A 12,149-nucleotide genomic window follows, 5' to 3' on the forward strand; every position below is an offset into this window, starting at 1 on the left:
TCATCTTTTGTTAAGTGCTTAAATTAAGTGCTTGAGTATAGCAAACAGTCGAATATGGATGCTCATGACATATCAACTTGATCTGTAACGGATATACATATATGGTATTGACTATCGTGTAGGCTTGTTCAGTTGTACACTGCGTAAAAATGGACACCTTCTTTTCATGAATAACTAATGTTGCTTTAGTCTGTATCACCATTAATATGAAAAGATCTTCGACAATTGAACTTTAATGGATGTAAACACACCGTTATGTAGTGTTTTTCTTCAAATAACTGGTGTAAAACAATTTTTTCTTAAGAATTTCAACACGTGCTTAAAATACAGTTTTTATGCTGATTATGGCCATGTGGAATTCATCAGAATTACTTTATTTAATAATTAAATTATTTTTTGGCCAATAAAATAGATGTGTAACGAAATCACTTAGTACACGGTTATGCTCCACGCAACGTGAAATTTTGGCACCGATTTCAGAGTATTCAATGTTTTATTATTAAATCTTGCGATATCGGCAAATGTTAGAACAACTGTCTTTTATTTTCTAAATATTTTTGAAAATGTAATTAAAAACTTGAGACATTTGAAAAAATAAAATTCTTAACGATGTGTTTACATTCTGTCCAGCCCGTGTGTAAATCTATGCGAACTTTGTTGATCCTGCACCCTGATTTCAGGACAATGGGGGCACATTTCAAAGCATTATTTATAAAACATTCTTTTCTACTCTTTTTTTGCCATTAAAGGGACATTTTCACAGATTTTGACATGAATTGAAGTTTGTCATTCAATGCTTTATATTGCTAAATGTAAACATTGGATCTAAAAAGCTCCAGTAAAAAAACACGAACAATTTTAATAAAGAAAAAAAAGTAAACCTCAACTGGGCTCGAATCACTGACTCCTGGAGTAAAAGTCTATCGCTTAGACCACTCGGCCATCCGTGCTCATACAATGAGTGATGTATTTTATACTTTATATAAGTAATCCTAGTAGTATCACAAAATATAACGACAACAACAGAACTCTCCAAATTATTCTATCGTTTTGCGTTGCAACGCTTTATTATTTTCCAGTTTTTAAATCGTCAACAGATGCATATAATGGCTTTTTTAGAGCATGGTAATTGTGTTACTGTTTCATTATACATATCATAGCACAACAGTAATTTGCGAAAATGAAACAATTGTTTGTAATTTTTTCAATTTACCAAAACGTGAAAAGGCCCCTTTAAAAATTAATTCCGTACTAATGACTGATTTTTATTATGTGTGAAAAAGTACAAATAACATTTAACAAATTGTATATAATAAGAATGCAATAGGGCCTAATGCTCCAGCAGCTGACGTTTCGCTTCTTCATATTGTTTATTTTCCAATGTTATTGATTTGTTGTGCGTTCGTATGCTTCTTTTGTTTATTGGTTGTATAACAAAGCCAATAAAAACATAAACATGTCTCGTCTACACACATTAATCTATTGTTTCATGCTTTTATTCGATGTTGACCGGAATTATATGCTTTGGTAAGTACTACGCATAATAACACACGTACATAATTCGGTCGACATTTATCTTGTTATTGTTTACATTTAATCAACGTTACAACAGTCATCTGAGAGGAATAAGGCGGCGAAACTTGTACTTTATACGATGGTCTTATTTAGGATTCCCAAATATATTTTTCCAGTACGTATCTAAAATGTTGTAAAGTTTACTTTTTGCGACTGGTATATCGCGTACCTGGCGAAATAATCTCAGGTATGCGGTAAATGTTGTAAATAAACTGTTGACACAACATGGGGAATATCAAGATTAAGGTAGACAGCTCGTGTTCAGAAAACCAAGTTACAATTTGTTGGCAAAGTTTTCATGTCAGGAGAAAGTTCACAACGGCAAACAGGGACCAATGTAGGAGCTAAGTTACACATAGTAATATAATGATGGAGAATATATAATTTGTCAGAATTAGTCTATGTATCAGCAATATTATTTGTTTGAAATGTACTACACAGGATAAATTGAGCAACTCAAAAGTTTTTACCTTCTATTTTGTGATATCATGCAATTTATTGTGAATCCTTCAATATGTTAATATTTAAGTTTACTGAAAATAGCTTTTTATGTCCCCCTCTTATTGTTTTTGCCCTGTCTGTTGGTTGGTTGGTCTGTTGGTTGGTTGGTTGGTTGGTCTGTTGGTTGGTTTGCGCCAACTTTAACATTTTGCAATAACTTTTGCTATATTGAATATAGCAACTTGATATTTGGCATGCATGTGTATCTCATGGAGCTGCACATTTTGAGTGGTGAAAGGTCAAGGTCATCCTTCAAGGTCAGGTGTCAAATATATGTGGCCAAAATCGCTCATTTTATAAATACTTTTGCAATATTGAAGGTAGTAACTTGATATTTGGCATGCATGTGTATCTCATGGAGCTGCACATTTTGAGTGGTGACAGGTCAAGGTCAAGGTAATCCTTTAAGGTTAGAGGTCAAATATATGTGGCCCAAATCGCTTATTTTATGAATACTTTTGCAATATTGAAGATAGCAACTTGAAATTTGGCATGCATGTGTAACTTATGGAGTTGCACATTTTGGGTGGTGAAAGGTCAAGGTCAAGGTCATCCTTCAAGGTCAGAGGTCAAATATATGTGGCCCAAATCGCTTATTTTATGAATACTTTTGCAATATTGAAGATAGCAACTTGATATTTGGCATGCATGTGTATCTCATGGAGCTGCACATTTTGAGTGGTGAAAGGTCAAGGTCAAGGTCATCCTTCTAGGTCAAATATATGGGTCCAAATTGCTCATGTAATGTAACTTCTGCAATATTGAAGCTAGCAATTTTATATTTGACATGCATATGTATCTCATGGAGCTGCACATTTTGAGTGGTTAAGGGTCAAGGTCAAGGTCATCCTTCAAGGTCAAACGTCATATAGGAGGACATTGTGTTTCACAAACACATCTTGTTATATTATACATTTATAACTTTGTTGATAACATTTCTATCGTAGAAATACTGGGGTCTATACACTTAAAGACTGAGTTTTTTTATGAACACATGTGTAAAATACCAACATGATTAAATTTGTAAGCTCTCAACGCCAACGCCTTGTCTTTAAATGCAACAAGTTCTGTTTTTTGTATTTTTTTCCCCAGTATCAATCAATATCCACTTTAAAGACTTGCTTGTCACTGAAAAAGATGTTATGCAGTTTGACAATTGTGTCGATATGCACGCATGGATTTTCTTTGCCGTTTATTGCCACAATAAAAAATTTGAGAAAGCTTGCAAACTTATGTTTTTTAAATATTTTTTTATCATCGCAGTAGTGATTAAACGTCCTTTTTTAAAACTTAGTTTCTGAATGTTATATAAAATCTAAGTAAATTAATGTCCCCAATAATTTTTCGATTGTGCCGTAACATTAGTTGTCTTTTTGATTATATGTTTTTTCCCCCATACATTTGGTAAATTATTTAAAAAACCACATACATTTAGAAAAATATTTATAAATCCCTGTTAAACCACATCAACTATGAGCGTTTTAGATTCAAGCACACTGTTTATTTATTGTGTATGCCATTGTATATTTCAGAACTTCGAATAACGAATACACCTCGGATTTCAATTTGTCAACTAATTATCTTCGACCCAGATTGAATCGTATTTCAAATCGTACTCTTCATACTAGTCAACAATACTTCTCTATCAAAGATAATAAAGGTAAGAAAACACCGAATATCCCTTCATTGAAATGTATACCTCGCATATTTGTTATGCCCCCTTTCGAAGAAGAGGGGGTATATTGCTTTGCACTTGTCGGTCGGTCCGTCCACCAGGTGGTTTCCGGATGATAACTCAAGAACGCTTAGGCCTAGGATCATGAAACTTCATTTCGAAGAAGAGGGGGTATATTGCTTTGCACATGTCAGTCGGTCGGTCTGTCGGTCTGTCGGTCCGTCCACCAGGTGGTTTCCGGATGATAACTCAAGAACGCTTAGGCCTAGGATCATGAAACTTTATAGGTACATTGATCATAACTTGCAGATGACCCCTATTGATTTTCAGGTCACTAGGTCAAAGGTCAAGGTCACGGTGACCCGAAATAGTAAAATGGTTTCCGGATGATAACTCAAGAACGCTTATGCCTAGGATCATGAAACTTAAAAGGTGGATTGATCATGACTTGCAGATGACCCCTATTGATTATCAGGTCACTAGGTCAAAGGTCAAGGTCATGGTGACCCGAAATAGTAAAGTAGTTTCCGGATGATAACTCAGGAACGCTTATGCATAGGATCATGAAACTTCATAGGTAGATTTATAATGACCGGCAGATGACCCCTTTTGATTTTGTGGTCACTAGGTCAAAGGTCAAGGTCATGGTGACCCGAAATAGTAAAATGATTTACGGATGATAACTCAAGAACGCTTATTCCTAGGATCGTGAAATTTGAAAGGTAGATTGATCATGACTCGTAGTTGAAACCTATTGATTTTGTGGTCACTAAGTCAAAGGTCAAGGTCATGGTGACCCGAAATGGTAAAATGGTTTCCGGATGATAACTCAAGAACGCTTATGCCTAGGATTATGAAACTTCATAGGTACATTGATCACGACTCGCAGATGACCCCTAATGATTAGCAGGTCACTAGGTAAACGGTCAAAGTCACGGTGACCCGAAATAGTAAAATGGTTTCCGGATGATTACTGAAGAACGCTTATGCCTAGAATCATGAAACTTTATAGGTACATTGATCATTACTCGCAAATGGCCCCTATTGATTATCAGGTCACTAGGTCAAAGGTCAAGGTCACAGTGACAAAAACATATTCACACAATGGCTGTCACTACAATGGAGAGCCCATATGGGGGCATGCTGTTTTACAAACAGCCTTTGATAACATTCTTATTTTCGTTTCGTGAATTAACATTTGGCTGCTAGTTTGGCGTCTAGTTTGCGCATTGTATTTACGTTTGGATAAACAAATCTTTGGCTTAAAAAATGTTTTGGAATCCCATGTTTCTCACCACAAGTTATAATTAACTATATGAAATCGACAATATGGAAATAAAAACTAATTCTAATTGATACGAATGTCAGCTATGAACATATCAAATATACAAGCAGAATTTCTTACTATTGGAAACAATACGAATGATAGCCATCGATCGTATAAATAATCAGCAGCATGCGCATATGATATGATGCGAATAACTAATTGACGAGCTTATGTCGCATAATAAGATGAGATAAATGACTTGGGGCCTTGCTGACTGGCATTGTCGTTTTATAACAAATGCAAACGTATATGGATAAGCCTATGGATAACTAATCTTCAGTTGGGTCTGCAAACGGTTGGGTCGTGCGAATGATGAAGTCTTGCATATTTGTTTGCCTCTTATTTGGCACCTTGAACAATATGAATTATTCATTGTTCCAATATGGGAGACAACCGTGTATATTGTAATCATAACAATGGTTTCATTAATAAAACATGCTATGTAATACGCCATTTTTCTAGCCCAAACAATGAGATGAACAAACGTGTTCACTTGCATAAGGCTTTGGAAGAACAATACATAATCATATAAAATGTGCAGTAAAACAAAGTATTCTTATTATATGGCACCATTGTTCTAGCTAATGCAGGAAATATACAAAGGAAACATGACATATGTCATTGTAACTTCAGTGTGTTTTTGTATTTGTCGAATTAATTACCTAAATTTCAATGTAAAATTTATCATTTGTATTAATATATTTTAAAAGGCAATCATAGTTTTCTCTCTTTTTTGTCTCTTGGTATATTTGTGACACTGTTTTATACAACTCTCATCATTTAAAACTGTATATGTATGATTTACTTATGCATTTTATCATGACGCTAAAATATAAATATTGTGTGAACGTGTAATTATACGTTTCATTCTTTGTTGTGCAGTTAGGAAAAATGGCGGCAGCTTGTGCGCATGGCCTTGAGTGCGACGCACATGGTGGGCACAATAAAGTACAGGTAAATGGACCTCAAAGTGGTGTGATGGTTAAGAATGAAGAACTTTCTCAAGTTTTACACAGACTTTGTACCAAAGCGGTACAGCCGTCTGACGATTGTGATACAAACGTGTATTCGCCTACTTTGGAATCGTTGGCAAGACCGTCGTCGAATACGTCTGATCTTTCCTCAGACGATATTGAAAGTGATGCGACAAACATGAGTGTTGGAAAACAGCATTTACAGTCAACAGTCGAGCAACGGCCCCGGGAGCAAACTCAACAGTTGGTACCCAGACCCCAAACCAATGACTCTAACGCTCAGACCTTAAACAATGGATCCACTTTAACGCAAGCAAATTCAAGCGGACCATCAATGCCCAAGTACCCCAATTTTTCGACGGTTCCCCAAAGATTAAAATCTTTTGGAGCCGTGGTTCTCGCAGTTTCCACACAACTCCTCAGCGTGGCTGGATTCTACTTGGTCCGCAATGGAGGCGAAGACGCGACAAGATGTTACCATTGCGGAATTGGTATGTAAAGTCATACAGTTTTAAAGAGATTAACATTTGTTTAGTTTAATTTATTTAAATATATTGTTATTGTTGTAAACATAAACTTGGTGAATACGATTTATATTCAAGGGCAAGAGATTGAATGTCGCTTTATTAACAGGTATCGGCTAATCTCCCATAGGTTTCGTTAGGCACACCACAGCCAGTGGAATTGTTTATATACATTGCACCAATGAATCATCGGAACTCAATTCAAACCTTAATGCATTTTTAGTGAAAATATAAACTTGATGAAAATAATCTTTACTATAAGGGACCTGAACAATGCGAGTAATATTATATTATATTACTTTATGCATTGCAGTGTAGATAAATTTGCATACGAATAATCGCAAAACGGATGAAATATTCGTCGGAATGTAGAAATAGTAAGCATGAGGCTGATTGTTTCAATAACAGGGACATTAAAGCAGAAGTCCCTAATCAAGTTATTTTACTATAAAAGAAACATTTTCACACATTTAAGTGAAAGTATGTTTATCTGACTTTTAAATCTAAAAAATAGTGTTGCAATATTGTGCATTATACTTTTTGGTAGTTTATAATAGTAACTTTAATATTATACGGTTATAACATGCATTTAAGAAACTGGGACATGAAGTCTATGAATAGCCGGAAACAACACAAGTTGTTCAATATGTGTTTGGTTTCTAGGCTTACGCCATTGGAGCCCGGAAGATGACCCATGGGTGGAGCATGCGCGATTTTCTCAGAAGTGTGAATACTTGTTGACGATGAAAGGGCAAGAGTTTGTAAATCTGATCCAGTTAGCAGTAAAATATTCATCTAATGTAAGTATTAACAAAACATTTATACAAATTAAAGTATTTAAACAAACATAAACACAACACTGTGAATTGACCAATCAACACACATTTTCAACAGTTCGTAGAACTCGGCATACGAATCGACTAAGTTTCAACAAATATTTTTACTGAGAACACATATTCGGGGTATGAATGCTTTTTGTGTCTTTTTTATGTCCCCCACTTTTTGCCCTGTCTGTTGGTTGGTTGGTCTGTTGGTTGGTCTGTTGGTTGGTTTGCGCCAACTTTAACATTTGCAATAACTTTTGCAATATTGAAGATAGCAACTTGATATTTGGCATGCATATGTATCACATAGATCTGCACATTTTGAGTGATGAAAGGTCAAGGTCATCCTTCAAGGTCAAAGGTCAAATATATGGGTCAAAATCGCTCATTTAATGTACACTTTTGCAGTATTTCAATATTCAAGATAGCAACTTGATATTTGGCATGCATGTGTATCTCATAGAGCTGCACATTTTGAGTGGTGAAAGGTCAAGGTCAAGGTCATCCTTCAAGGTCAGAGGTCAAATATTTGTGGCCAAAATCGCTCATTTTATGAGTACTTTCGCAATATTGAAGATAGCAACTTGATATTTGGCATGCATGTGTATCTCATGGAGCTGCACATTTTGAGTGGTGAAAGGTCAAGGTCAAGGTCATTCTTCAAGGTCAGAGGTCAAATATATGTGGCCCAAATCGCTTGTTTTATGAATACTTTTGCAATATTGAAGATAGCAACTTGTATGTGGCATGCATGTGTATCTCATGGAGCTGCACATTTTGAGTGGTGAAAGGTCAAGGTCAAGGTCATCCTTCATGGTCAAATATATGGGTCAAAATTGCTCATGTACTGTCACTTTTGCAATATTGAAGCTAGCAATTTTATATTTGAAATGCATGTGTATTTCATGGAACTGCACATTTTGAGTGGTGAAGGGTCAAGGTCAATGTCATCCTTCAAGGTCAAACGTCATATAGGGGAACATTGTGTTTCACAAACACATCTTGTTCTTGTTTGTACCCGTAATAAATCATTTTAAATAAGACGTCTTTATTTTTATGGTTGATACCATGTTATAGTTTACAAATAACAACAGAACCATTCTAATTATACAATTCATTGAAGATTTATTTTATAAAGGGAGTCAACGGTTTGTTTACTTTTGAGTAGAAGTGCAATCGTGAATAAATAATACATATACATAAATAATAAATTCTAAAAATGTAATTGATTTATAAATATTAATTTGACGTTCAAACTGTTAATGACTTAGAGTTTCTTGAGTTTCATTGTTTGCTTAACTAGGTTCCTAGAAAGTATGCATCTGTAGATATGTAAGGTTGAACACCTGCGTTACTGAAATATCTCTGTATTAATTTTAATAGACGGCAAACAGTGCAACCAATCAACTGGGCAACACTTCGTCTTCTAGTAATGCTAATAATTGTTCATCAGGTAAGAAACTTTGCATTCTTTTATTTAGATTGAAACGTGCTATGATGTTGACCGACATCACATTTCAATTTAGGTTCGTTTTCGTTTCTTGGGATACCCTTAGGAATAGACAGGATGAATAATGTGATCAAATGAACGATGCTTTACTTTCATTTTGAATTTATCTGCAAAAATATATTCATAACGCGGCGACAATTTAAGCATACATAATGCTGCTGTGAATTACATTTATTTGCAAACGTAAGTAGAATTAAATTGGAATGCGCAAACTGATAATAAATGTGAGCATCTACCTTATCATTTATAAGTGCTAATTCAATATCTAGAAACATGGCAAGCTTTGTTTGGTAAAATGATTTTACACAGACCATACACACGTGATATTGATGACACAGGAGGTGTTGCTAATATAATAAATCTAATTTCAGAGGCTAATGTTTCGAAAAGAAGACAAGAATTAGTGAGAGAGAACGCAGAATTACGCAGCATCACAAAGTGCACGTTCTGTGCCCGTAAGGAGGTTTCACTGGTTTTCTTACCCTGTGGTCACCTGATTTCGTGTGAAGCCTGTGGGAAGGAGCAACGAATTTGCAGAATTTGTAATCAAAGCATTAAAGGCACAGTGCGGACATTTAGGGCTTCAAATCATGCATATGAATTATATGAATGAGCTTGCGTTGGATGTATGCTATGCTGGGTATGGCCATAATGATAATCTTTGCTACATATAGCTGGACATTGCCCAATGTCAGAGCTTTGCGGGCAGTAACGACAACACGAGGTATGATTACCTTGTCGACGATTCGATGACGCTTTAAGGCTCGTCACGGACGCTCACATGCCAGATCTGTCTGAATGCATCATCCGACAGTAGATTGTATTGGCATTAACAACACATGACACAGAAAACATGCCCACATGTAGAGGGATTAGGATTTCGTGTGTTTATTTTCAATATTATAAGTCGCTCATAAAATAACAATTTGTTATCTAAAACAATTGTTTTCCTTCAAAAGTCAGTTATCATTATTACTCAAATATAAACAAGTTATTAGCAATAACCATTAATTATTAATTAAAATTGCTTTTGTGTGCGTGTGTGTTTGCAATTGTGCTGTAAATTGTTAACATTGTATATGTTTTTGAGTGCGGAATTCATATACTGTTATTTTCGAACATAGATATTATTAAGTATTATGACAATTACTATTTACTTAAGACTTGTTTAAACCTTGCACAAAACTCACAATAATTTAAGTTCTCAGTTACTTATCAATGGTATTTGAGTTATGTTTTATGATTAATTTTCAATTCAAAGTTTATATCTTCCTGTGATTAGTGTAATCGCGTACCTTTTACAATATATGTTGTTTAACTTGCTATCCTCGGATTGGATTTGAATGAGCAATTGAAATAAATAACTTATAATATCAAAAAATGTTGCATTGTAATGTTTTGTTTTATAAAACAAGTTATACAAATAAATTTAGACTGTGTTTAGAATTTTCATATGATGGATGAATTTCATCACCATGGTCCATATTACTGCACTCATATATATAACCGATACACACATGCAACCATTGTTTGAAACGATTATTTATTTAACGCAGCACTTTGTTGTTTACTGGATACTTGTTCAGCTACTGGAATATTGGGAATCACAAGCGTCGTCCATCTTCCGTGCACCGCCAAGAATTTGGCCGTTCTTGTACTGCAAGTCCGTGATAAAAACGGAATCATGTCTGGCCAAATCCCACCATACCATATGATCAACTTTATTTTTCAATCAAGCTTTGAACTGTTTTGCTACCAACAGAATCATCACTGAATTCATGTCTTGTCGTCTTTCGCACAAACGTTGTATTATTTGTCTGAATAGCCCTTACGTTTGTCGTCGCCAGTATTCAGGTTAGAGCTACGGACAACAAATAAACAAGCAATAAAGTAAACAAGTAGAACATTGTAATATGATAATTATCATAGATCATGAACGACGGGGATTTCAATTTACTTATTTTCGGAACCAGCAAATGTCCTGCTGTGTGTATAACTAAGAAACCTTTAATTTCGGTTGTCAAAATGCCATTTTCAAGGCCCCCGTGGTGAAATCGATATGGTGTCCGCCTAGCGAACGGGAGGTCACGGGTTCGATCCCCACCGTGGAAGCGTTCTTTAGATCTCCCCCAAAGACGCCACGTACTGGTTCTATGTCCCGGAAACAGACTCGAGAGCGTTTATATAAGCCTTAGGCTTTCGATGCAATCGAGCTAAAATAAATAGGTTTAAACTAAATGCCATTTGATCAGTAAGAATCTTCAGAAGCAGGCATCTTGTTCAAAGTATAAACGGACGGAGCGTACGCAATTATATAAATGTATAATAACAAAATGAAAGAAATGCGAAACAAGCTTAAGCTGAGAACAAATGCTACAATTTTCGATCATTGTATTTTTAAAGTTGTACACGAAATTGTCAACATATTATATATGTAGATAAATGTGGTAAACGGATATAATATTATATTTTGCTATACAAGATTGTTAAATCAAACTGTAAGTATTTGTACAGAGAAAAGTTAAAACATTTTTGGTTTGAGATAACCACTAAAAGGCATCGTGTTATTTTTTTCAAATTGTAAGATCACACCAATATCAACCAATAAAAATAAGAGCAGAACAATGTGGCTCATTTAGTTTACAAATACGATCTTAATTGTTATTCATATTTAGTACAATTTCATTAAAAAACAATACACTGCTAAAGGGATCCCTATACTAGTAAATGACAAGGTTTAGTGAATTATGTCGATGAGTTAAAATCAACACAAAGAAGCATATTCAAACGATATTAAAATTACATATTTAATTATATTAATGTCCAGGAAAAGGAGAATATCATATAATTTTGATGTTTGTGATGCACAAAACGTGCACAAAGCCAAGTGTTTCACTATGTTGATTTTCATAAAAGTGATGGATTTCCCAAAGATCGTAATACATATGAGAACGACTACCGCTTCAAAAATGTTTTGCCAGATCGAGTTAAGCTGGTACTAACTTTGACGAAAACCGTAATGATGATGTACCATCATATGCATTTTCTGAAATTTTTGTGGAGTACGGATAAAACATAACATTTCTAACTTAGTGTCAAGACATAAACAAGTCTGCTTAAAAAAATAAAAATAAATGTACTACTTTACCAACTATATATCTGGGCGTCTTATTACACTAAAATAAATATCAAAACAAATACCATTGAACAAACAGCTTTTATATTCTGCCCTATATTTT

General features: G+C 34.8%; 3 protein-coding genes across 6 annotated transcripts in view; 2 read left to right on the forward strand and 1 right to left on the reverse strand.

Annotated features, from left to right (window-relative positions):
• Nucleotides 1-10,212, forward strand: part of LOC127858243 (putative inhibitor of apoptosis) — a 248,756-nt gene extending 238,544 nt beyond the window's left edge. The window contains exons 2-6 of one of the 4 annotated variants that reach the window (XM_052395230.1): nt 3,609-3,736; nt 5,961-6,543; nt 7,240-7,376; nt 8,784-8,853; nt 9,282-10,212. In XM_052395230.1, coding sequence (XP_052251190.1) covers nt 5,970-6,543; nt 7,240-7,376; nt 8,784-8,853; nt 9,282-9,523 — 1,023 coding nt within the window. In that variant the 5' untranslated portion in view covers nt 3,609-3,736; nt 5,961-5,969 and the 3' untranslated portion in view covers nt 9,524-10,212. The remainder of the gene's footprint in view (nt 1-3,608; nt 3,737-5,960; nt 6,544-7,239; nt 7,377-8,783; nt 8,854-9,281) is intronic. The other 3 variants (XM_052395232.1, XM_052395233.1, XM_052395231.1) reach the window with 3 other exon arrangements.
• The window catches only part of LOC127858238 (cholecystokinin receptor type A-like), a 309,809-nt gene that overhangs the window by 133,427 nt on the left and 164,233 nt on the right, over nt 1-12,149 (reverse strand). The gene's annotated exons all lie outside the window — the stretch shown is intronic.
• The window catches only part of LOC127858239 (D(2) dopamine receptor-like), a 146,572-nt gene that overhangs the window by 48,387 nt on the left and 86,036 nt on the right, over nt 1-12,149 (forward strand). The gene's annotated exons all lie outside the window — the stretch shown is intronic.

Source organism: Dreissena polymorpha, chromosome 14 (genome assembly GCF_020536995.1).
Source record: "Dreissena polymorpha isolate Duluth1 chromosome 14, UMN_Dpol_1.0, whole genome shotgun sequence".
Lineage (NCBI taxonomy): Eukaryota > Metazoa > Mollusca > Bivalvia > Myida > Dreissenidae > Dreissena > Dreissena polymorpha.